At 39.5% G+C, this 26,917-nt stretch overlaps 1 protein-coding gene across 2 annotated transcripts in view; it reads left to right on the top strand.

Annotated features, from left to right (window-relative positions):
- Nucleotides 1-25,953, top strand: part of LOC149440944 (UAP56-interacting factor-like) — a 48,514-nt gene extending 22,561 nt beyond the window's left edge. The window contains exons 2-9 of one of the 2 annotated variants that reach the window (XM_089657978.1): nt 2,227-2,358; nt 4,501-4,649; nt 12,996-13,093; nt 15,579-15,657; nt 18,354-18,406; nt 20,002-20,076; nt 22,596-22,716; nt 25,602-25,953. In XM_089657978.1, the coding sequence (XP_089514104.1) occupies nt 2,227-2,358; nt 4,501-4,649; nt 12,996-13,093; nt 15,579-15,657; nt 18,354-18,406; nt 20,002-20,076; nt 22,596-22,716; nt 25,602-25,697 (803 nt within the window). In that variant the 3' untranslated portion in view covers nt 25,698-25,953. Of the gene's footprint in view, nt 1-2,226; nt 2,359-4,500; nt 4,650-12,995; nt 13,094-15,575; nt 15,658-18,353; nt 18,407-20,001; nt 20,077-22,595; nt 22,717-25,601 lie in introns of both variants that reach the window. The other variant, XM_089657977.1, reaches the window with a different exon arrangement.
- Nucleotides 25,954-26,917: the final 964 nt, after the last annotated feature.

Genomic DNA, 26,917 nt, shown 5'->3' with positions numbered 1-26,917 from the left:
TTTATGCAGTGCTTTACTTATATATATATTGTACATTCACATCAGTCCCTAACAATATAAGTCCCTGTGCAATATAAGGTCCCTAACTTACATTCTTACATACACATACTAGGGCCAATTTGGACAGGAGCCAATTAACCTACCAACATGTTTTTGGAGTGTGGGAGGAAACCCACACAGGCACAGGGAGAACATGCAAACTCCAGGCAGGTGGTAGCATGGTTGGGATTCAAACCAATGACTCTAGTACTGCCAGGCAGAAGTGATAACCATTTAGACACTGTGCTGGCCAGTTTTGTCTTTAATGGAAAATGTTAGGCCCCATTCACACAAGTATTGAGGCCCCTAGAGCATTAACCACTTCCCGTGCATAGGACGCACCTGAATTTCCTTGGATTGAAAAGGTAATATCTTGGTCATTGCTGCAGCAGCAGAGAGATGTCACTTTGTTAGCCCCAGCAATTATGCATCTTGTAAAAGTAATCCAAGCGGCTAAAAAGTCACTGGATTACTTTTACACACTGCCCCCCCTCCCTCTGCTGCAGCCTTTACCAGGCTTTCACATGCGATCAGGGAGCCCAGTAAGGATGCCACCAGTGCCATCCTGTTCCTGAGACACAGTGGGAGGAACAGATGTCGTTCCACCCACTGTGTGAAATCATAAAATGGAAGCAACAAGGATTTTATCACTTCCAGTTTCGGTCTGATGTAAACAAGCCATTGCCAGCTTGAACAAGCATCAGATCACACCAATCTTGGTGTGATCTGATGCTTTGGAGGCCAGAGGAGAGCCATGTCATGGCCCATGCTGTCACAAGGGATGTTTACATTCCTTGTGATAGCAATAAAAGTGATTAAAAATGTAAAGGGAAAGTGTAAAAACAAAAAAAGACAAAATAAATAGTAAAATATCATGCTCACATGCAAAGGCGTATGCATGTGTTGGTCTTACATGCATATGTAAACAGCAATCGCACCACACATGGGAGGTGTCACCGCAAATGTCAGAGTGAGAGCAATAATTCTAGCACCAGACCTCCTGTGTAGCTCTAAACTGGTAATTTGTGAAGGCTTTTAAAGAGACACCTATGGAGATTTTAAGGTACCGTAGTTTGGTGCTGTTCCATGGACATACACAGTTTTAAAGCATGACACGTTTGGTATCCATTTAATTGGCGTAACATCCTCTTTTGTATTTTACCAAAATATTGGGTATTTTATTGTGTTTTTATGCATTAAAATTCATCAAAGTGTATTTTTTCCAAAAAAAGAAAAAAAGTGTTTGAAAAACCACTGTGCAAATGTTGTGTGACATAAAACTATGCAACACCAGCCATTTTATTCTTTAGGGTCTCTTTTTTAAATCATATATATATATATATATATATATATATATATATATATATATATATATAAAGTTTGGGGGTAGTTTTCCAGCAAAAAAATAATTTTTTACATGAAGGAGACAAATGTCAGAATTGGCTAGAAGTGGGTAATAATGAGGCATCTATTAACAGATCTGGAGCCACCTGGAGCTGTGTGCAGGCAGCCTATGTTTTGGAATGGAGACGTAGTGGCTGTACGGACAAACCTGCACATCCCAGTTTGACAGGTACACATGGACAGTTGCACAGCCCTGAAAGCAGACAATGTGCCCTCAAGGCCATGATCTTGCCCCTGCACATCTGTCAAACTTAGATGTGCAGGTGTATACAGCTGCTGCATCTCTATGCACTAACATAAGCTGCTTGTGTGCAAATCCAGACAGCTCCAGATGTGTAAAAAAAAATGTTTTATTTATTCACGCAGGGTTCATCAGGGTGCATTAGGGCAACATTCCAAATAATTTTTTCTGTAACACACTGCACCATAGTCCATGTGATAATTTGCATTTGGGTAATGCACAGTAAATCATGCATTATAATAATGTACAAATGTGAAATCAGTCATATGTTGAATGTACCCACCGGAGATGAATGTACCCACCAGAGCTTAATGTACCCACTGGAGATGAATGTACCCACCAGAGCTGAAACACATAAAGGTGAGTGGAAACACTAAAAACTCTTATGTGGAATGCAGAAAAATCTAATTAATTTCCCCATGACTCAGCTCTCAGGGATATACCTTTAAAAAAACATAAACCTTTTTGAGTGTGCCATTTCAATGTTTCACAATTTCTGTATGGTTTAAAATTGTACAACTTGTGTATGTTTTGTCACCTAGATGACATCATTAAGCTTCAAAAAGAAGAATCAGATGCTCAGCCCTCCTCAAACCAGGCTGGTCAGGAAGTAAGGGCAAGAAGAAATTTTAGAAACAAGAGATTTTTTAGAGCTCCACCAAGAAATCAACAAGGTATGTATTAAATATATGGAAAATGTAATATGTTGCGCAAAAAATAAAATGAAACAAGGCAGCCGGCATCAAGGTTTAGGATACACTAAAATTCAATATTTGATTAAGTGCAGCTCTAAGTACCAAAACTAGAGTGAAGAACCCCCCCCCCCCCCCCCCACACACACACCTCTGAAAAGTGAAGTGACACTCTTAAGAGTGAGCTCAATAACCATTGTGAATACAAATACAATAACTAATGGAAATATGAAAAACAAAAACGTCTGAAAGGTGAAATGACACTCTGAAAAGCGAGCTCAATAGTTAATCAATAACTAATATCCCTCTGAAGGGTGAAACCAACACTCTAAAGAGCAAGCTCAGTGACCACTATTAATATGAACTCCATATTCAACAGCACAAAAGGTGCTCTGAAAAGTGAACCCCATGCAAAGCTATAGTCCTCTGAAGGATGAGTTCAAAACAGTATAAGCAGGATATCTTGATAATTCCACTCTCAACGTTTAACCTCTACAAACACAAAACTCTCTGAGGCTTACCAGACCATGTGCAACCTCCACAAGAGAAGTCACAAACAGCTTTTTGTGTCAAGCAAGATGCTCCTCTGCACTGTGGTACATAGGGTTATCGCTCACATCCCAATCTCTCACGCCACGCTTAGTAGCATATGCAACCTCCACAGAAGTTATAAACAATGTTTGTATTAAGCAGGCTGTTCCTACAAACTATGGCACATGGGACAATCAACCGCCTCCAAATTGCTCCCTCAATATTCATCAGCAATATATCAGCATCATACATGTATTGGAATGCAAATAACATCTCCCATAGTGTAAAACAGCATCTATTAAAATCGGTTAAAAACACAAACGAATGGCTTGAATAGTGGCACATCCCAAAAACCTTGCCACGTGTAGTAACATCATGGCTTTAAGCCTCACCCAACATGTTTCATTAAAAATGACATAATTTACTCCGTCATTTTTGATGAAACATTCATTGCGCTGTTACAAATCCATGAAATAATGAAATACATCTTTCCAGAAATTCCACTGTAAAGTATAGACAAAGGCCACAATAGATAAACATTCCAAAAGATAAAGTTTAATGTGAAATTTGTACTCCTTTTACCACCTTTACCGATTCCAGTACTCCTGGCCACCACCAAATTAATAAGCTTCCAAGAACATTACACCTCAATTCACAGGGGGTCTAATATGGCTTTATACTGTCCGCAGATAAATGGATGGCTCTTTACCCTGAGCTGCTCATAAGTGGCCACATACACTAGAAGCTGATCTCATATGCAGAAGAAGAAAGAAGAAGAAGAATCCACATAGTGTAGCAGTTTCCAGATCAAGTTATAAAAAATTAGAATACTCACAAGGGAAGTACTAAACTTAAAACATTAAAACTGACAATCGCTGCTTGTCTGAGCTGGCGTGATGATGTCCTCTCTTATGGATGGCTCTTTCCCCTGAGCTGCTTATAAGTGGTTACATACACTAGAAGCTGATCTTATATGCAGAAAAGAAAGAAGAAGAATCCACATAGTGTAGCAGTTTCCAGATCAATTTATTAAAAAAGTAGACTACTCACAAGAGAAGGATTAAACTCAAGCATTAAAACTGACCACCGCTGCTTTTCTGAGCAAGCATGATGATGTCTGCCCTTACGTGTTTCGCCCTACAGAACACCTGGGGGATGTCAGAGCAGTTAAATATAACTGCATATTATGTGTATTCTAAATAAAATAATGCAATAGTTTTGACAAATTGTTAATTTTTGATTTTGCATGGATCTACAGATTGCACAGTTGTCTGCAGCTTAGACAGATTTGCATATATAGTCAGGTAAAATCAAAATGTGTGGCTTAGAAATACTTTGATTTCTTGAGTCTTCCAGCTTTGCTCAAGTCAATTAGTTGATCCCTGATGAGTGCTACAGTTGTGTCCAAAATTATTCAACCCCCACTGAAATTGAGTGTTTTGGCCAGTTTGACATTGCTTTTGATCATTCAGTCTGTCATTCTCAGAATAAAATCTGACCATCTGTAAAAAACTTACAGTATGCATATTGATGGACTTTTAATTTCTAACTTTGACAGAACCATAAATGCTTAATCTGTGCTTTACTTCCTAGGGCCTGGCAGACCAAAGTCTGGTTTTAAACAACAAAGATTTTCCCGTGTCAGTACAAGAAATGCATCCTTTGGACCAGTTACACGACAAAGAGCCGCAGTAACCTTCAGTGGTGTGAGTCCACTTCACCGGCCAAACACAAACACACCGGTAATTTAGTTCTTCTTTTGTTTTTGGGAAAGCTAGATCAGTGAGTTTCATATTCAGTAATTTAAGGTTTAAATTAATTTTCATGAAAATTAACACAAAAAGGGTGTTGGAGTTAACCTAAGTTAACTTAATATACATTTGCTGGCACTCTCGATAGCAAATCTTTAGCACAGGTCAAATTTGTTATCCCTCGTTTTGGTATGTGTCTTGTTCTGGTAGCAACCATCTTGGATTGGGGCACAACTTTAAGCTGTCTTCTCTGTGCTGCCCCTGATGACTCCTTGTAAACCATGAAAGTGCACTGTTACTTCTTAGGAGAATTTAAAGAGGATTTTCAAGCCCCCTCCCTTGTTTTTAAACCCCTACTTACCTGGGGGTGACTTCTGCTAAGTTTTGATACTCACCTACCCAGCGAATCTAGCTTTGTCCAGCTGGGATCCTCTTCTCTTCTGGCAGCACTTGGTCATGTTTTCCTGTGACATCACCAATAGGCTGCCGGCTGTTCCCAGTTCATTTGATACACCTCCCAATGATGTGTTCTCAGGTCCGCCCCCTCCTCCTTTTCTCAATGAAAGGCTATGCCTGTCCATAATTTCAGAGGGTGAAAAAAAGTTGAGAAACACTGGCCTAGGTGAATGAATGAATGCACGTCACATATCCCAGAAGGAAAAGGGAGGAGAGTGCATGTCATTCACCTAGGCCAGTGTTTCTCAACCTTTTTTCACCCTCTAAAATTATGGACAGTCTCAAGGCACCCTTTAAAATTATGGGCAGTCCCAAAGCACCCCATTCAAAAATATAAATAAAAAATAGATATAAATATCTAATAGTTTTATATAATGCAGCAACATCCACACATTTAGGACACCCAATGTTAGAGGTGATTTATTCTTCCAAAGCAAATACACTTTTGCACCCTGGTACCGACTAGTATTCTACTGTTTCTCTTCTCCCTCAGTTTTTCTCAATCACTCAGCTAATGTGAACCCAGCACTGACAGAGAAAGGCAGGGGAGGGTCAAACAAGGATGCTGTGCAGGCAAACGACAACCTCCTTAGCAGCTGATGATGTCATTGGTTGTCAGGATGCCAGCGGCTAGTAGGTCTTAATGGTGCACAATGAAAACTTCTGGCTTTGGGTAACTAAAAGGCAGGCCTGTTCCACCCACTGGCTTGTATACAAATTTTGGGCAATTTCTAGACGTTTTGCTAAGGCATCCCTGAAGAAACCTCAAGGCGCGCAAGGGTGCCTAGGCCCCCTGGTTGAAAAAGGCTGGCCTAGGCAAATGATGTGCACGGGGAGCAGTGGTGGACATTTTATTTAAAAAAACAGTACATTAAGAAAAAAATGCCCTATTCTGCCGAGGACTGAGATGACTGGAGGAGAGGTGGAGAGGCGTGATCGTGTATTGGAGGATGAAGATCCTCTTTATACTCTTTAAGGCAAAAGAGAAGGTTTTAAAGCAGCTGATTTACTTCATTAAATATTCCTTATAAAACTGGAATTTAAAAAAAAATGTAGTTTAGTTTGTCTTTAATATTATTTGCATTCCAGACTCAGTGAGTTCACACTATTGTGTTAATTGTTGTTTAAGTATCTTTGTGACTTAATTTTTCTTTTTTGTGAGTACACATTTTGATTCAACCCTGTGATACCATTTACCACATTTTATGGGTATCTAGGTAAACATGTTGAAAAATAAAGTCCAGTACACATGATGAGAATATCGACCGAATGATTGTCCATTTGTTTTTTGCATGCTAGTCTCATATTGAAAGTGAAGAGGTTACTTAAGTTAGGAAAATGCTTGTACAACAGAGTAAAAATTAGAAAATTATGTAATGTATTGTTTTTTGTATTGTATTTTCAAATGAAAACTGTACTGATTAAATGAAAATTGTACGGTCTGGGGTATCGTACAAGAAACATTTTCGTGCTTGTCCCTTCTAATAGTTTCGGACGAAAGCTGTGTACTAATTATCAGATTATCGTACGATCGCTTTGAAACAGTATTTTTCGCACTATTTTCTGATCGTGTGTACTAGGCTTAGCAGCAGTTCTTGGTAACCATATATATTACTCATGATTAATGGCAGTACCACGTTTTAAATGAAAGTGAAACTATGGGCAAAATGAATCATAGCATATACAGTGAGGAACAAAAGTATTTGAACACCCTGCGATTTTGCACGTTCCCTCACTTAGAAATCATGGAGGGGTCTGAAATTCACATTGTAGGTGCATTCCCACTCTGAGAGACAGAATTTCAAAAAAAATTTCAGGAAATCACATTGTATGATTTTTAAAGAATTTATTTGTCTTGCACTGCTGAACATAAGTATTTGAAAACCTAAGAAACAGCAAGAATTCTGGCTCTCAAAGACCTGTTACTGTGCCTTTAAAAAGTCCACCTCTACTCCACTCATTAATAAAACTTAGTAGCACCTGTCTGAGCTCTTTAAAGACACCTGTCCACCCCACAGTCAGTCAGGCGCCAACTACTACCATGGGCAAGACCAAATAGCTGACAAAAGACACCAGAGACAAAATTGTGGACCTCCACAAGGCTGGAAAGGGCTACGGGGCAATTGCCAAGCAGCTTGGTGAAAATAGATCAACTGTTGGAGCAATTGTTAGAAAATGGAAGAGGCTGAAGACGACTGTCAGTCTCCCTCAGACTGGGGCTCCATGCAAGATATCACCTCGTGGGGTATCACTGATGATAAGAAAGGTGAGGAATCAGCCCAGAACTACAAGGGAGGAGCTGGTCAATGACATGAAGAGAGCTGGGACCACAGTTTCAAAGGTCATTGTCGGTAGAACACTACGCCGTCATGGCTTCAAATCATGCATTGCACAGAAGGTTCCCCTGCTCAAGTCATCACATGTCCAATGACCATCTGGATGATCCAGAGGAGGCATGGGAGAAAGTCATGTGGTCAGGTGAGAACAAAGTAGAACTTTTTGGTCTAAACTTCACTCGTCGTGTTTGGAGGAAAAAGGATGACCATCCCTACTGTGAAGCATGGGGGTGGTAACATCATGCTTTGGGGGTGCTTTTCTGCGAGGGGGACAGGACGACTGCACTGTATTAAGGAGAGGATGAATGGGGCCATTTATTGTGAGATTTTGAGCAACAACCTCCTTCCCTCAGTCAGAGCATTGAAGATGAGTCGTGGCTGGGTCTTCTAACATGACAACGACCAGAAGCACACAGCCAGGATAACCAAGGAGTGGCTTCGTAAGAAGCATATCAAGGTTCTGGAGTGGCCTAGCCAGTCTCCAGACATAAATTCAATAGAACATTTTTGGAGGGAGCTGAAACTCCGTGTTGCTCAGCGACACCCCCGAAACCTGACAGATCTAGAGATCTGTGTGGAGGAGTGGGCCAAAATCCCTGTTGCAGTGTGTGCAAACCTGGTCAAGAACTACAGGAAACGTTTGATCTCTGTAATTGCAAACAAAGGCTTCTGTACCAAATATTAACACTGATTTTCTCAGGTGTTCAAATACTTATGTTCAGCAGTGCAAGACAAATACATTCTTTAAAAATCATACAATGTGATTTCCTGAATTTTTTTAAATTCTGTCTCTCAGAGTGGGAATGCACCTACAATGTGAATCTCAGACCCCTCCATGATTTCTAAGTGGGAGAGCTTGCAAAATCGCAGGGTGTTCAAATACTTATGTTCCTCACTGTATACTGCATTCTGTCACTAGTGTTAAAGCGGAGTTCCACCCAAAAGGGGAAGTTCCACTTTAATGCTTTCTCCCCTGCTCCCCATTAAGGATTGGTACTCTTGGGGAGTGGGGGGGGGTTAATGGGTACCTGAATTTGACAGGTACCCACTCCCACTTCTGCTGCGATTGTCTAGGCGATCGGAAGTGGAAGTTGTCCTCCCTCCCATATTCTTTTGGGACACATGACAGGTCCCAGAAGACTATGGGGCTGTTCACAAAATGCAGCGCTTCTCGCGCATGCGCAGTGGGCACCCGGCTGTGAAGCCACAAGCTGTCACAGCTGGGTGTCCACACTAAAAATGCTGGTGCCAGGGAGAGAAGATGTCTGTGAAACCAGCTGTGGTGAGGACACCGCTGGACCGAGGGACTTTAACACAGAAGCTGGGTCTAGATTAGACAGTCAGTCTCCTCTGTGATTTATTTGCATCTTCCTCCCCTCTACAATTTAAATATAGATATATTTTTAGATTTTAAGCTTTCTTGAGCAAGGCCCCCTAAACCTATTGTCTTGAACTGTTATGTACCAGTACTGTCTACTCTTATTTTGTAAATCACTGCGCAAACTGTTGGCTCTATATGAATGTTATAATAATCATTTAAAATATTTTTTCATAGGCTTAGTGGTACTGACTGTTGTTTATATTATTCTTTTGGAAATAAACCCAAATTTATGGTCATTTTAGGCCTCATATACATGGATGCTTAGCATCTGTGCTGAGACTTAAGATGCCTCCCCTTATTGGCACCTGGAGAGCCACACGTGCTGCACACAGCCACCAATACAAGTGAATTAATGAGGTCTCCTTTACCCTCATAGGGAAAGGGAGCCTTGGCTGATGGGTGCATGGCTTGAAATTGGGCATGGTTACATGTGCTGTGTAAATTGGCCGAAGTCTATTGGTCAGATGACTTGAGGTGACAGGGTGGGGGCCTGAACTCATTTATAATGCTGTTCTGAGGTAAAATCTTGACATTTGAAGAACTTCATTTTGGAGGAGTTGCCCTCCTGCCCGCCCTATTGTTGGTGTGTCACAGCTTCTTCAGCGGATTTTGAACCTTGCCAGCCATAAAGTTGCTATAATGTCTCTGATTGGAATGTTGGAATTGGTCTAATGTCTGCCTGGAATTTATGATAAGGACAGGCACCTTTAGACTTGTTTAACCTAATGTTAAAATGTGCTCATAGCACAACTGTGACTGGCACTGGTTAAAATGGTTAATTTGAATTGGTCCATGTTTGAATTTAAATGAAGCTGTGGCCTTGCCCTTTTTTCCAACTAAATTGTTCTACGTGTGTTTTTCTTAGATGGGGGCAAGGTTAAGGTAATATTAACTGGGATTCAGGCCTATGCTCCTCAGCAGTCATGTGTGTGGTGGTGCTCAGGTAAACGCTGATGCCTTTTGCATCCACAGTTATCCATGCATGTGCATACGGCACTTCTCCCAAATGCAAAGCAATGCTGTATGCACATGCATGGGTTAAGGCAGATGCAGAAACCAACAGCATTTACATGAGACTGGTACAGTACAGTCATTCACTTGTGCCAAGGAAGCACCAGGGATTTTATGTCTCAGAATACAGGAACTCCTAAGGGTCCTTGTGATTGAGGCCTTATGTACAAGCTTGACCTAAACAAATGATTTAAAGTAATAGCAAAGCTGGAGTTAAACTTAAATCTAAATATACACTGCTTAAAAAAAATAAAGCAACACTTTGAAAACACATCAGATCCCAATGGGGAAAAATATCATGCTGTACTGTATATCTATACTGATATGGACAGGGTAATGTGTTAAGATCATAAGGATGCCCCATCGTTTGATCAAAATGAAAATTGTCAACCTACAGAGGACTGAATTCAAAGACACCCCGAAACTCAAAGTGAAAAAATGATGCAGTAGGCTAGTCCATTTTGCTTAAATTTCATTACAGCAACTCAAAATGGTACTCAGTAGTTTGTATGGCCCCCAGTAGCTTGTATGCATGCCTGACAACATCGGTGTATGCTCCTAATGAGATGACTGATGGTGTCCTTGGGTATTTCCTCCCAGATCTGGACCAGGGCATCACTGAGCTTATGGACAGTCTGAGGTGCAACCTGACGGCATCAGATGGACCGAAACATGATATCCCAGAGGTGTTCTATTGGATTTAGGTCAGGCAAGCATGGGGGTCATTCAATGGTATCAAGTTATTATTTACAAATAATAAATAAATTCCTTCATCCTCCAGGAACTGCCTGCATATTCTTAATACATGAGGCCAGGTATTGTAGTTCACCAGGAGGAACCCAGGAATCAGTGCACTAGAGTAGGGTCCGGCAATGGGTCCAAGGATTTCATCTCGATACCTAATGGCAGTCAAGGTGCCATTGTCTAGCCTGTAGAGGTCTGTGTGTCCCTCCATCAATATGCCTCCCCAGACCATCACTGACCCACCACCAGAACAGTCATGCTGAACAATATTACAGGCAGTATAATGTTCTCCACGGCTTCTTCAGACCCTTTCACATCTGTCACATGTGCTCAGGGTGAACCTGTTTTCATCTGTGATAAGTGCAGGGCACCAATGGCGGCCCTGCCAATTCTGGTGTTTAATTGCAAATGCCAATTAAGCTGTATGGTGCCAGACAGTGAGCACAGGGCCCATTAGAGGATTTCGGACCCTCAGGCCACCCTCATGAAGTCTGTTTCTGATTGTTTGGTCAGAGACATTCACACCAGTGGCCTGCTGGAGGTCACTTTGTAGGGCTGTGGCAGTGGTTATCCTGTTCCTCCTTGCACAAAGGAACAGATACCAGTTCTGCTGATGGGACAAGGACCTTCTATGGCCCTGTCCAGCTTTCCTAGAGTAACTGCCAGTCTCCTGGAATCTCCTCCATGCTCTTGAGACTGTGCTGGGAGACACAGCAAACCTTCTGGCAATGGCACGTATTGATGTGTCATCCTGGAGGAGGTGGACTGCCTGTGCAACCTCTGTAGGGTCCAGGTATCGCCTCATGCTACCAGTAGTGACACTGACCCTATTCAAATGCAAAACTAGTGAAAAACAGTCAGAAAAGATGAGTAGGGAAAAAATGTCAGTGGCCTCTGTCACGATCGCAAGATCGCCGCCACCAACATGTGACAATCTCACGACCGCGACCACCAATATGTCACGATCGAGTCGTCAGACCCTAGACCTTCTCACCAAACTCATGACCAAAGGACTGGCCGATCCAGACCATGATGTGACATGCGTAACAATGCCACACCCAACTGCACCCTGCACAGCGATTTTCCAGCTAATGGGTCTCAATCTGTGCCGGCAGCCTGGATGCGCTTGTTACTGGGTCGGGTTAATTATGCAACTAACCCTTCACTGCCACCACCCCTTTTTGTACAGAGAAAGGGGAAACTCTCTTTATCAAATATACACTGTAATGGTTGAAAAGTCGTCTGTCCAATACAGTCACCACAGGCCAATTGGGCAGAGGATTAAACAAACACAGTAGCGTCTCTTTAGAGGTAGGAATTCGTAAATTGCAATTAAGCACTTTAGAAACAGTTTAACACTTTCAGAAAGAAAGATTTATTACTAAAAGAGTCAAACAGGTGCAATAAAATATTTACAGGAAAAGATGTAACTAAGATATATATATAAATATACATACAAAGAACCATAGCACAGCAAAGAGATATCAGAGAGGAATTAAATGGTTAAGTTACTTGTCATTTAAGACTTAGCCGTAAGCAGATCCAAGTTTCAGAGCAAAGGGTCTCCCCAGGTGGTATATAGATGTTACAATTGGGAGATGTCTTCAACTTAACTTTTTAGGCCTGCTAGCCTGTGTTTTAAAGTCCCCCAGCAGGGGGGTGGCTCTGAGCAACTGACCAATACTCTGTTTAGGGAGGGATTGTTGGGCGGACTCTGAATTAGAACCAACATCTTCATAATCCATGATATGACACATAGCGGACAAATTGACTTGAGGAATGTTCATTTAATTCTGTTACCTAGCTGCTAGGCTTTATGAGGTTACAATCTCTTTCAATTCCTGGGAAAAGCTGCCTTATCTCCGTTATGAGGTGAGAGATTACACAGGTTCTTGGGCAGCCAGGCTCTGTCTCTCTGGGGGGGCTTTGTAGCTCTGGGCCCCCTGCTGCTCTAGCCTGCCAGCAACTTTTAACACACACACATCTGTCACTGTGCCTCTCAGGAAGGGAGGGGAAAGGAGAATAAAGGATAAATGAATGCTTTTAACAAAAAGGGGGAATCTGCGTCCATCTCTGATGAGCAAGTTTGCTACAGCCTCAACCTGTAAAACCATTCCTGTTTTGGGAGGTTGTCTCATTGTTGCCCACCAAGTGCACCTGTTGTTAATTTCATTTCAAAGCAGCTAGAACAGATTAACAACCCCCTCTGCTACTTAACTGACCAGATCAATATCCCATGAGTTTAATTGACTTGATGCTATACTCTGATTAAAAAGTGTTCCTTTAATTTTTTTAAGCAGTGTAGTTTCACAATAGAAAGGGCAGCTGCAGAACCTCTATTATCTTTGTGCCCCCAAGTGACTTGTTTAATGCCCAACAATTGCTCTGTTTGCTTTACAATGTTGACAGAGTTCTCAGAACTTGGGACAAGCACAATCACAGAAGGCAAGGAGGACCACAAACAAATACAGATCATCAGCTGTGCCGGTACAGATGATAACCAGAAGGTAAGTGGAAAAAATGATAGTGGAATTTGAAGCACACAGCTAAGAACACAGCTGAAATGTATATTTGTATATGCATTTACCTTCAAAAGGATTCATACAACTATCAACAACAAATATCAATTTACACATAGTTGTCATACTGCACAGGCAAGTAAACAATGCAAACCTCCCATGCAACTTTCAAGTGCATATCACCATTAACTAAATACATATTTAGGTTGATTATTTTTTTTACCACCTCATTGGATCATAGCCTTTAATCAACCTAATTAGTTAGGAACCACCTTCTAGTCACAGATATAAAGGCGATCCCTAGCAGGCCATACATGTCCTTTTGGTATTGGTAGCAGTGTATGACACATCTTCGGTGTGAGCTTTATGGAATTCTTTGTGTATTATTCATGTTTTGGTCTCCTGTAGACGTGCAAAATGAAAAAGTTTGCTTAGTTTTGAATTGATTTGTTAAGTTACATATTGGTTTCATTCGTAACAAAATTAATTGTGTTTAGTTTAGTTTCATTTCATTCATTCGTTTTCGACCAGATTAAACATTTTCCAATGGAAACAAAGTATTTGAATCAAATTCAGATTGAATTTGAATTGAAAATATCTAATCAATCTTAATTTATTTTGAAGAATAACTGGCTCTTTTCTATTCAAAATTCGAATTTCGGGAGACGATTATATTCTTTCTATTCTATTTTTTTCTCTCTTATTCTTCACTATTCTATTCTTTTTGAAATTTGAGTTTTGGAAGATGGATAGATTTATTCTATTCTATTTTTTTTCTGTTCTATTATTTTGTATTCTATTATTTTATTTTCTATTCTAATCTACTATTTTTTATTATATTCCTTTAATATCTATTCTATTTTATTCTATTCTATTCTATTCTGTTTTACATTATTCTTTCCTATTCTATTCTATTCTACGCTGTATGAAAGAAGGCTATATTCTATTCTATTTTTTATTTTCTATTCTTTTTTCTTTCTGTTCTACGTTATTCTATTCTGTATTATTCTATTCTTTTCGAAATTCAAATTTTGGAAGATGGTTATATTCTAACACTAATACACAGGGGGGTTGATTTACTAAAGGTAAATATACTGTGCACTGCAAGTGCTCCACAAGTGCACCTGCAAGTGCAGTTGTTTTGGATCCGAAGAGAAGCTCTGAAATGAGGCGAAGTTCTGCTGATTTCTTTCGTTCAATCATGTGCAAGCAAAAATGCTGTTTTTTATTTTCCCTGAATGTGCTGCTCAGATCTAGAGCAATTGCACTTTCAGTGTTCTTGCAGTGCACTTCCAAGTGTTTCCCACACTGCATTCTGGTTTGAACAGTCTCCTAAAGGTATGCTTCAGTCAAACATAAAGGAAACCTGTCACAAAGCTATACCTCTCTATAAACACTCCTATGAAAGCAGTCATTGCCTGTCACCTTCTGTCTCCTTGGCTGCATGCATATTATGGGACACCAAAGCTTATTTTACTTGTTTTTACTTTGAAGTGATATAATTGCCCTAGCACTAGTATATGGGTTGGGAATATAAGTGACCTTTTTACTTTAAGGCCCCGTGAGCATGGGTTTCTTGAGCTGTGGAACATACAATTTGGGCCTACTACCTCGTCCCTTGTGTGAGCATGTGTGCAGTTACAGGAGTACACCCCTGGACTTTGACTGCCTACGACAAGAAAACCAGCTGTTGATAGTGCCCCCACTGTGACCAAATACTGGTTATTCTGATCACTGCTGCTTTGGCACACCATACATTTCTATGGGTCCATTACAACGATGGCTATGTTGAATGTGTGGGAGTCAGGAAAGACTGGAAAGCTATGATGCCATCAGTAAGTGCAATAACTTTGCCTGATGAGAGTGGCCTGGCATTGAGACAGAGAGGATGCACTGAAAGCTATGTACAAGCCCCTCTAGATTCCTGCACTTTATAACAGTCAGCAGCTTTAAAGAGAAAGAGTTGTTTAAAATATGGCTGATTACATAGGAAGTTTCTGAGACTTATATCTATGGTAGCTTTGTGACAACTTCCTTGTACATTTTTGCATGTAAGCTGCTTCACGTACACAACTGACCTGCGGAATATTTCTGATGTTGGTGTCCATTTCCTGCACTTGATTTTTTAGTCATAAAGCATGCACGGGGCTGAGGACTCTCCCTCTATGGACAGTGCTGGGTGCCTTAGTGACCAGTAACCAAGCACCAGGTTTTTTATGCTTCGCAAATTGTATCTAGATAGAACCCATTTCACCTATTATAAACTGTAAGTTCAAAATAATATATAAATATTACTTAAACAATCATGCCATAGTATCCAGGTACCGCAGTATGTGGGTAAGCTTTGGTTCTTTTGGTGTATCTGATGGTAAAGGCTGTTATAGTGAGAATGTGGTGCATTTTAATTTAGCACAACTTGCCATAATATCCAATTGTGTGTAATGAGTAATAATAATAATGTTTATTACAGCAGAAACTTACAAAACAGAACACTACAGTTTAGAACTGGTCAAGGCCAACAAAGAAGAAATGCAGTTAATGAAAGCAGAAGAGTAAGTAGCACTGATATTATTATTTTTATTATTATTATTATTATTATTATACAGGATTTATATAGCGTCAACAGTTTGCTCAGCACTTTACAATAACAATATAACAGGAGACAATACAGCAACAATACAGTTCAATACAAGAGGGATAGGAGAGCCCTGCTCCTTGGAGCTTACAATCTAAGATGAAATTGATGTATGATCCCAAATGCAAAATATCTGAATGACAAGCAAACAACTACACAGTTACAGCACTTATATCAAAGCAGTTTTTCTGCCAAAAGATGTATTTCCTAGCGCCTGCATGGCAACATACTAGTGATAGAGCTTCGCCCCTATCCCCACCTAGAGGCACCAATTAAAATCTATTAAAGAGTAAGAGAGAGAACGTGTAATGCAGAAATCACAGAAATAGTTGGGCAAGTGACCATTTGATTGAGCAGTTCATGAGGGGAGTGCTAAATCTACAAACTCCAAGTAGTGCTCAGACCATTTCAGTAATTTATTCTCAAGGTGGTCTTGGTCTTCTATCTGACTAATGAGTGGGTGATTCCAGAGGACGTTTGATTCTTCATGAACATAACATGCCTGGAGCTCTTAAAGCATACCGTTAAGCAATTTCTTTGTTCAAGACTTTGGACGGACTGTTTGTTCTACCATTGAGAAGATTCAAGAGGAAAAAAGCATCTTCAAGACCTCTATCATCCTGGATTGTCAAGACTGTCCAAAGGGCTTACAACACATTTAGGTGGGAGCCTCCAGTGAGAGCTTATTCGACAAGATCCTTCTTGTCATGGAGGATAGCACACACAAGGGTCTCCTTAGAGACTATCTGCAGAACAGTGAGTTTGTCATCCCAACACACCTTCCTCAGACACTACAACATAGATAAGATCTCACCACAAGTGACTTTGGTAAAAGATCAACTGAGGCTTCCATGTCTCATGCTAATAATATTTAATTTGTTCAGCATTGCCCTCCCTGTCATCTAGCTATTTATCACTAGTATTTTGCCATGTGAGCATCAGAAAATGTGTACCGAGTAATGTAATTTTGCCTCCTTGGTGTCTATCCATGGCATGATATGGAGCCAAACTCAGTCTTGATATAGTTAGGCATTTCTCTATATCACTCTTCTATATATTTTAACGATCATGTAGGTGAAGATAGAGGCCAAGCTCAATCACTAGTAACTCCCCATGGATAGAAACCAGGAAAAGGAAAACTCCAGTAAGTATTTGATTCAATTGTACAGTACTTTGGTTCGTCCAGCCAAGATTTGCACATCCTCTCCAACCTGGTGACCTGACATTTTTCTGCTGCAGTTGAGCAATACAGTTGGGCACCTCCTTGCCTCCAGCATGTGATTAAACAGTAAAGGAGCAGCAGCAGTTCACCTACTATATATAATTACATTGCTTTCTCCTCCTATCAGCATGTTTTTTTTTATCTCTTGTGCCTGCAGCAAACATAATTGACTTCTAGTGCTGCCTCTCCCTCAACATGTAGGTGTGAAGCCAGACTTAAAGTAGAACTAAATGCTTGTTTAAAATAAGATTATAGTATAAAACTATCCCTATAGTGGAACTGCCTAACAGATTAATCTGTAATCAATTTTAAAATATCAAGTACTTACATGTAAAACCTTACCTCAGTGTACAATATAGCATGCATTTCTGTTTTTCTCTGCGCAAGGTTGAGCCCTGGGTGCAGGTTCAAAATCCTTCACATGAATTCACAGCACAGACTACATATTCCTGTGATCATATCACCTTAGCATTATGGCACAGGAATTAAATGAGAGTGTGACATTTTAGATGGACACTCCTGCTATCCCACCTTTCTCAGTTTCAACAGCGGAAGATCTTCTATCATGTGAGAAAGTAAGCCATGCTCACTTTGTAGTTTAGAAGCAGGGATGTGCACCCCAAGGTGACAACCATGCTCCCGTTAAAGTTCAGGTGTCACTGGGCAACAAGAACCAGGTTAGCATTTCCACCTGGCAGTACTAGGGTCACTGGTTTGAATCCCAAACACAGCACCACCTGCGTGGAGTTTGCATGTTCTCCCTTTGCTTGTGTGGGTTTCCTCTGGGTACTCCAGTTTCCTCCCACGCTCCAAGACATGCTGGTAGGTTTATTGGCTCCTGTCTAAATTGGCCCTAGTATGTGTATGTATGAATGAAAGTTAGGGACCCTAGATTGTACACCCCTTGAAGGTTAGGGACTGATGTGAATGTACAATATACATGTAAAGTGCTGCGTAAATTGACGGTGCTATACAAGTACCTGAAATAAATAAAAACTTAAAAAAGGGGAATGCAAGAAAGGAAAATATTGCAATGTGACCAACATTTTAATAGCAGAAAAAAAACCCTTTACCTACACTTGAAGGAGATCTATGAAATGTAGTGATTATCAGTGTTGGTCAATACTGTTACACAGGATCCTTTTTTTTTCTCTGTAAGCAATGCTCTACTCTGTACAGCTAAAGAGACTCCTGTGAAGTATTTCAGATAAATATGTTTTAGGATAAACAATATGCTTATTTTTTTGTGGATATACAATCTTATGATGTATGTTTTTTATGTCATTCATAGACCTTTCTGGGGACAGTATTAGTAGTAGAGTGAATTAGTGATACAACTAGCATTGGTTACCTTACTGAAATATAACCCTTTTTATCTTGTCTGCTTCCAGCTAACACAACAATTTAAGATGAATCGTGGTAAAAGGCAGCTGAACACCAGAAGGTCTGTGTTTATATCTCTATATGTACAGCATGTATGGATCTACCGTATGTAATGTATGTATGTAAAGATACATCAGGACAAATGATCTAGTTCAGAACAGTGCTACGTGCATAATTATCCCTTTATTAATGTGTCACAAAAAATATACATATAAATAAATATATATAACACACCGTATATCTCCAGGTAAAAAATATATATACAAATACATATATATTCTACCTTTCTGAATACAAACTGCTCCCCAAATAATAAATATGTGAATTATAATGATAATAAAAAATTGCCGCTACTTTCTACTGTGAGCAAAAAATTGTAACAAATAAATAATATTTTGAAATAACAAAATATATATGCAGTGCTCTGTAAATCATATAAAAATAATCATAAACAAAAAGTCCATCAATAAAGTCCTTTTTGAAATCACCATGTGAGTTGAATTTCAAATAAAACCACCACGTGACTGTAAATAAATTTCCAAACAGTGCTGTGCTCCCCCTTTTCGTGTGTACTCACCAACTTTATTTGCCTCCCACTCTCATGGTTGGCAAAAATAGCTTTTAGTATAAACATATATTTCTCCAAACAAGGATGTTCACTCATTTTCATCAAGTTTTCCTCAGAAACGTACCAACACTCCAAATCAATAGCCTCTGTAACTGACTCTCCACAGTAACTCTGCCAGAATGGCTCCAACACTCCAGATCTACAATCTCTGGTAATGACTCTCCATATCATATGAGAGAAAGGGAATAGAGACCCGACATGGTGTAGTACCATTTAAATTCACTTAATCTCTGCTTTAAGGAAACTCACTTACAAGAAAAATTATATCACTTCAAAATTAACAGCAATAATAAATGTGTACATAAATTCCCAAAGAACTCAACAGTGTCCCAGAATGAGTTGAAATAATACAAAGTGATACAGTATCCAAACACAAAAGAGAAACAAATGTAGCAAAGCTACTTTCTACTGTCCTATGAGGTGTGCCCAGATATCTATGCTTAAAATTCAAAAAGAAGCACCATGTGATGCCCTCAACCCATGTGAATCTGCACGCACCAAAAGATATTGCCACGCTTTCACAAATATGGCCATAGCACTTAGATGTCAGAAAGATGAAAGCAGCTCAGTTCATAGGAGTGAAAAAAGAGGCTTTGCTACATTTGTTTCTTTTTTGGACAATGTATCACTTTGTATCAGTTTCAACTCATTCTGGGACACCATTGAGTTCTTTGGGGATTTATGTACTCATTTACTATTGCTATTCATTTTGAAGTGATATCATTTTAAATAATATATTTATTTATATGTATTTTTGTGATACGTTAATAAGTGGATAAATATACACATGGTACTTTTTTAAATAGATTATTTGTTTTAATGTAATAATATTTTACTTTAAGAGGTTATTAATCCTACTGCTTTGCTGGTTTGTCTGAACCATAGCTGCAGAGTGGGCTGAATGGAATATGCTAATTATCTTTTTTGAGTACTCACAAAAGCATGGTGGGGGTTGTAATTTATGTATGTATTTGTCAAGTTTAACAAATTAAATTTGAGGACTGTTTTTATGTATTTTTCTTTCACAGGTGGCAGAACAATGAGAGTTTTGGAACAACGCTAACAGTTTCTGTCCCTAATCTTAAAGCAAATCGAACCTCACAGTGAGTACGATGAATAATTATTATTGTAAGTAGAAATGTGTATCAGATGTAACATTAGTCAGACTAATGAGAGGATTGTGGATACCCTTAAATATCAGGTAGTCTACTTGTTGCTTTTTAACTTTTTTTTTAAAATGGAAATAAAAATATTGGTCCCTTCATGTATACCAGGCATACGGGTTAGTATTACCAAAACAAGAGAGCTGTGTGCCTTAAGAGGCTGCAAATAAAAGTGTCCCTTCACCTTATAAAATCCTTCATCGCCATCACTGTAACCTGAAAAAGAGGTCTTAGATGCGTTTATGAACCACATATAACTGAATTTTATAAATAAATAGATCACAGACTATGTATTGATCTACCAGAATTCTGAACTCCACATTGTAGTGAATCTCAAGGAAACTCATGCATTCTGAGTTCACAAGCCAAAGGTAAATATTGCTAAATGTGGGTATTTCCTCATTATTTGTAATAAGATTTAATAAAGAAACACTGATTATATATATACAGTGTGTGCGTGTGTGTGCGTGTGTACGCATGCGATTGCGTGAATGCAAGTGTTTGTCACAGTAAATAGACATGGACAGGGTTCAGCACTTGACATAACCCACCCCAGAGTCTGAACCTGAATTAGGGGCACTGATGTGGTGAAAGAAGCTATTGTCTTGCAGCACTTTTCAGATATTTTAAGGAAGGAGAACCATGCTGTTGTTTGGTCCTTTGTTGCTTGAACCTTGTGCACATTTCTGAAGGTGATATGCTGGGTATCAGCATAGAAATAAACCAGCATGCTCATTTATTTATTCCTCTGTCAGAAAAAAAATCTGAATTCCTTCAACTAAAGCCCAATTCCAGTCAAAACATGTTATTGTACTTTGAATAGCATGAGGAAGGTTTAAATCCTCTCTTAGTTATTTTTTATTGCTTTCTGTGTTCCTACTAGAGAGCTTTCCACTTCATTTCTGTCAAGGCTACAGGTCATGAAATGTATCTCCAAAGAGGACACACAAATAGAAATTTTGTCTTAAAACTGGGAAAGAACAGAGAAGGAATAGAGATTGCTCTCTGCACTTTCCTATCCCAGTGGCAACCACTCCCTCCATTTCATGTATGGGTGCCACAAGGACAGGAGGTGAGGGGAAACCTCTCTGTTGGGGGTGGTCACAGATTGAATTAAAAACCTGACCTGAAACTTAACTCCTAGGCCCTATGCACGGATGTTTTCAGGCATAAAATATGACTAGTTTAAAATTCCCAGCATTTGCCTGTGCATGCTCGTATGATGTATTTTCTGAACATGGAAGATTCACATTTGAAAAATACATTGTATGAGCATGCACAAATAAACACTGATGCATAGAAGCATTAGAGTTTACATGAGTACAGGGGAGTACTGGCATTCACTTCTATGGCCAGTTGGATGCCCCACCTGCAGCACCATGGGCAGGAAAATGCTGCAAACTTTATTTTATGCCTACAAATGGCCATGTGATAGATGCCACTCCCACTAAAACTAAAAAAGTGTAGGTGGATTTTGACTATTTTGATCAATATATGCCATTTTTGCTAAATGTAAAAGGAAGCTCTAGTGCAAAACAGTTTAAATATCTAAACACGATGTGTTTATTAGATTAAATAGTCTTTTTTTAACTTGAGTTTCACTATAGTAAATGAACAAGGCATACAAAAGACTCTTAGTTTATCAAGACAATAAAAGAAAAACAATGCCAATCTCTAATTATCTGGTTTTATTTTAAAGTGGAACTAAAATGACATACTAACTTGTTCCAAGCACCCCCCTGCTCTCCTTAACACCTATAAATGCAAACCAACAGATCTCAGGTCTTTACCTTACCTTGTTCCCAGATGGTTAGCCTGTGTTGCTTTCAAGCTTTGCCTACATCTGGACTGCGATGTTTGGTTGTGTAGTGCTGTTCATGTGCTCATCCCATTAGAGACTGTAATGGGCAGCCTATATATCAGTAGATTTATGGGTAGCCCAACAGAGATTATAGACAAAGCAGATGCACAAACAACACTGTGCTCCAACTGGTTAGGATTCACATGTAAATAAAGATACACAAAATTGATCAGGTACCTGGAAAAGGTGAGTGCTGATCTAAGAGAGGGTTGGGGGCAACTAGTATGGAATCTCAGTTCCACTTTATTATGATGAAGAGCAACATGACATAACACAAAGCAAACTGACAGAATCATTGATTGTTGTGACTGCTCTAAAATAATTACAGCTGAAATCTGAATGGTTTGCTATGGATAACTGTGCACTTGATATTTGTACCCTCTTACTGAATGCTAGTTTGCCATTTTGAATTACTGAATCATCTTCCTGTGCTGATAATGGGATGCATGATATTATGATTCTATTGTGTGAATCTGGCTAAACTATTATTATTATACAGGATTTATATAGTGCCAACAGTTTGCTCAGCACTTTACAATATAAAACTATATGTAATTTCTAGAAATCTAATGTTCCTCTATTTTAATCAACGTCACAGAGCAGTCAAACCAGGAATGAAGCAACCTGGTGGTAAATTTAGGACTACAGGAATTCGGCCAATGGGATCTCTTCCCAAAGGAGTACCTTTGAGATTCAACTTCCGAGCTATGGCTAATCACGTGAGTTCTTTTTTTTATATTAATTGCCCAATCCTGTAACATAATACCTAACATAGCAACAGTGGTTGTAGTAGTGGTAATAATGAACAAACAGCAAGTGAGTAGAAGGGCAGCATACTATGAAGCACTGCAGCGACACATGCAAATCCAAAATAAAAAGAATGTTATATATTGTGGCTTGCCAGTCTTTGAATGTGGTTGCATCAGTTCTTTCTTTCTTTATTTTTATTTTTAGACTTTTTTGCTTTATTTTTACCTGATAATTCTGGAAATAACACATTTCCAGTCCTTTCATGCCTATATTTTTTCTTCATTGTATCACTTCCACCTGGCAGTACTAGGGTCATTGGTTTGAATCCCAGCCACGACACCACCTGCCTGGAGTTTGCATGTTCTCCCTGTGACTACGTGGGTTTCCTCCGGGTACTCCGGTTTCCTCCCACCCTCCAAAGACATGCTGGTAGGTTAACTGGATCCTGTCTAAATTGGCGCTACTATGTGTATGTATGAATGTAAGTTAGGGACCTTAAATTGTACAACCCTTGAGGGTTAGGGACTGATGTGAATGTACAGTATGTATGTAAAGCGCTGTGTAAATGGACAGCGCTATATAAGTACCTGAAATAAATAAATAAATAAATAATTGTATCAATGGGGCCAACCAAAGTTGTCACACAGGCTGTACTTTTCTGTATTTGTTCATCTCCATTGCATAGTGGATTGATGGGACTATCAGTTTATGCAAAAAAGAAGGTTGTTTGTGCAAGTCAGCTCATGGGAAGTAATAATGACAATGCATTTCTGGCTAGGTCAAAAGGTATTTTCTGTGCTTGCTGAAAATGTTATTATCTTGAAAAGTGTAAATTAATGTAGCCACTACGTCTAATGTCTGCTAAACTGAAATATAATAAACTTTTATTTTTTGGGCTTAGGTATGCCTTAACCTGAATACTGTATTTTTTGTACTGTATGTTTTGCAGTAATACATTGTTCTAGGACCAGGAGAATGTGTTGACATTGTTTCTCCGAAACAATACCTGCCTGGTGCACACTATGAAAATGCATGAGGAGCTTGTGAGGAGGTTTCTGTACTAATGATGCAACGTTAGTACAGTGATCTGCCCACTGAGCCATAATGTTCTGATAGGGGGACTGCCCCCCACCAGAACACACTGCCCATTGGCTACGGGGCTTGATTGGATGCCAATCGACAGATGTTTTATTTGAATGCATGTTCTGTAGAAGCTGGATGTTTGGCTGGCTTCTGTTGGACAGACTGCTGTACACACAGGTCAAATGTTGGTCGGTTTCTGTTGATCTGGTTGATATTCAACTCATGTCTATCTGGCATTACAATCAGGACCCTGTTTGCATATGTACTTCAGTGCAAATACATGACTATGAATAGAATTGAAAGTGTGGGTGATGCTAGAAAGACATGGTATCACTACTAAATATGACAGATTTTGTAGGATACCATGTTTTTATGAGTCCATCAGTGTCCTAACAACCAGAATTATTTTCCCCTCCTATTCAGTTGTCAGCTGCCATGGCTAGGAAAGAGGGGCGCCAGACTAAGTGCAGCATTAAACAGTAAGTTATATTGCAAGGTAAAACAATGGCAACTCACTATAAGTTAAATAGGATCAGGCATGTCACCACGGACGTCAACCTGTATGGGTCCCGGGAGAGTGGGCAGGAGTGTGTAATGCAGGAGTTGCAGCAGAAAACTGAGTCTCCTGGATGCTCAGTGCTTAATGCGGCCAGCCGTTGGAGGGAAAACCAGCCTATTCTCTTGCTCCCGGGACCCATACAGGATGACGTCCTTGGTGACATGCCTGATCCTATTTCACTTCTAGTGAGTTGCCTTTGTTTTACCTAGAAATAAAACTTACTGTTTAATGCTGCACCTAGTCTAGCGCCCCTCTCTTCTCTTACCTCGTCTACAGAGTCCAGATTTACTCTAAGGGTGCTGCCACTGATGCTGCTGTCTGTTGTCCATTACCTATTGGAACTCTTTACAGCCCGTTCCCCACTCCCTCCCCTCCACATACAGTTGGACTTTTAACCAAACATTTGGACTTTAGGCTAATTCCTTTACTTCTCCAGCACCAATGTTTTCTCTATTGTTAGCTGTCCTGGCTGACAACTGAATGAAAACAGGAATGGATGTCATCACTTGCCACATATGAACATGACAATATTTGGTCAAAAACATCAGCCACCATCCCCCACCCATTTGTTTACATTTCAGCTGGCGATGGGGAATCTGTCATTTGGTGAAGTGCAGTAACTGGATCAAACGATGATGGATTTATATGGTGTGGTTTTTTTTTTTCTTTAGATTTTTTTATCATTAAATATCAAACTTGTAAAAACGTGTGCTTTTATTTATTTGTGAATAAGTGAGTACACAGCTTTAAGTCACCTTTCAAGCAATCTTAAAGGAGCTGCTCCCCATAAAATGGTATTTTTTTTTTTTTCTTTGATACCCAACCCCTGGGCCGCTGCTTAGCTTCCTTCGCCTTTTTTTTTTATTAATCCCTTGAATATTAGCCTAGAAAATTACCATTACTTCAGCTCCCATTGATTGCAGTGGACTTCCAATTTGGCATCTGAACTTTGATAGAGTTCACTGTACATACCACAAACCAAACCCATGTATATTTGGCTCATCATTAGTCACAGGTAGAAAATGATATAAAGGTAAACTTGTATTTTATTCTGTAACACTAATAGTGTTTTAATTCATGTTCAGTGGTTATTCAATTATCACAGTTGACCTAATTGTTGTACTTTTATGATACATGTCAAGGATTGTTATGTTAGGGAGCATGAACAGTGTTTCAAAGAAAAGTAATAATCCAGTCCTATGTATTCTACAGACTAATGTCACACTGAATGAACGGTTTTCCACCCTCAAGATTAAAGGACAGTTTACACCCACCAGAAGAGGAGTTCGGACAGTCACTCTTGCTTAACATCAATTTTATTTCCCAAGAAGAGAGGAACACAGCTAAACTTCAACTTCTGCTCCAGGACATGTACTTCCGGATGGACTGGACAAGTCACATTCAATGCAATGCATTGTAGACCTGTGCTATAGAACTTAGTTATGTTCAGATTTGTTTTTGTGCTGACAGTGTATCAAGATTCAGTTAATTTTGCCATGTATCAATAAAGTATTTACTGTGTAGAATATTGAGTAAACTACGATTACAAATACTTTTAAACTTACTGTGTTGGACTGATATTATTCATGATTACAAGTCCTGGATTTTGGTGTGCTGTTTTATGTTATCCTAAGAAAAGCTTGTCGGTTTATTGTGCCCCTTAAAGGGGATGCACATATATGGGTATAGTCAATGCTATTTGTCTGCTAAAGTTTTCACAAAAATACTGATTTTGCTTTTGTCTGGTCTATATGGTTTCTTTCCACAAATGCCACCTGATTACATTATGTTATGTCCTAGACAATAGAGCTTGGACATATCTTGAAGCAGGACTTTACACTTTAGTAAGAAATGTGGTATGGAACTGACAGTATTACCCAATTTCTGGTCCCACACAAACCCCAAACCCTAGAAATCCCAGTTGAGTTAAATTCTGCTGCTAAAGCAGTATGCTTAAATTGATGCTGAGAATGCCATCTGAAAAGACAATAAAAAAACAAGAATTTTATTGGGAGTAATATTAAAAAGAAGAGACATTTCCATCTTTAACAATATCATTGAATAGACCTTCATGACCAAGTTAGAAAGCTAAGAAACTGGTGATAACTATGAACTTTTCTTAACATTTTAGCTCTGGAAGATGGTTGAGTTTTCACTTTACTTGGATCTAAGCCAGGGGTGTCAAACTGGTGGCCCTCCAGCTGTTGCAAAACTACAAGTCCCATCATGCCTCTGACTTTGGGAGTCATGCTTGTAACTGTCAATCTTGCTATGCCTCATGGGACTTGTAGTTTGGTAACAGTTGGAGGGCCGCCAGTTTGACACCCGTGGTCTAGGCTGTGGAAGTTTAGTGGCAATAAAGATATAAGATGTGGTTCCATCCTGTGCTAAGATTAGGGCGGAAGAACAAAACTAAAGCACTATATGCTATTGAAACCAATCATACTTTACCTTTTAAATGCCTAAAGCAACTTATAGGCTTATATGGGTAACCTGCAGCCATAAAACAGAGGGTACACCAGCCTAGT

Source organism: Staurois parvus, unplaced genomic scaffold, assembly GCF_062004578.1.
Source record: "Staurois parvus isolate SC_StPar_1 unplaced genomic scaffold, SC_StPar_1.0 ptg001045l, whole genome shotgun sequence".
Taxonomy (NCBI): domain Eukaryota; kingdom Metazoa; phylum Chordata; class Amphibia; order Anura; family Ranidae; genus Staurois; species Staurois parvus.
The sequence above is the reverse complement of the archived record's forward strand: the minus strand, read 5'-3'. Positions and strand labels throughout refer to the sequence as shown.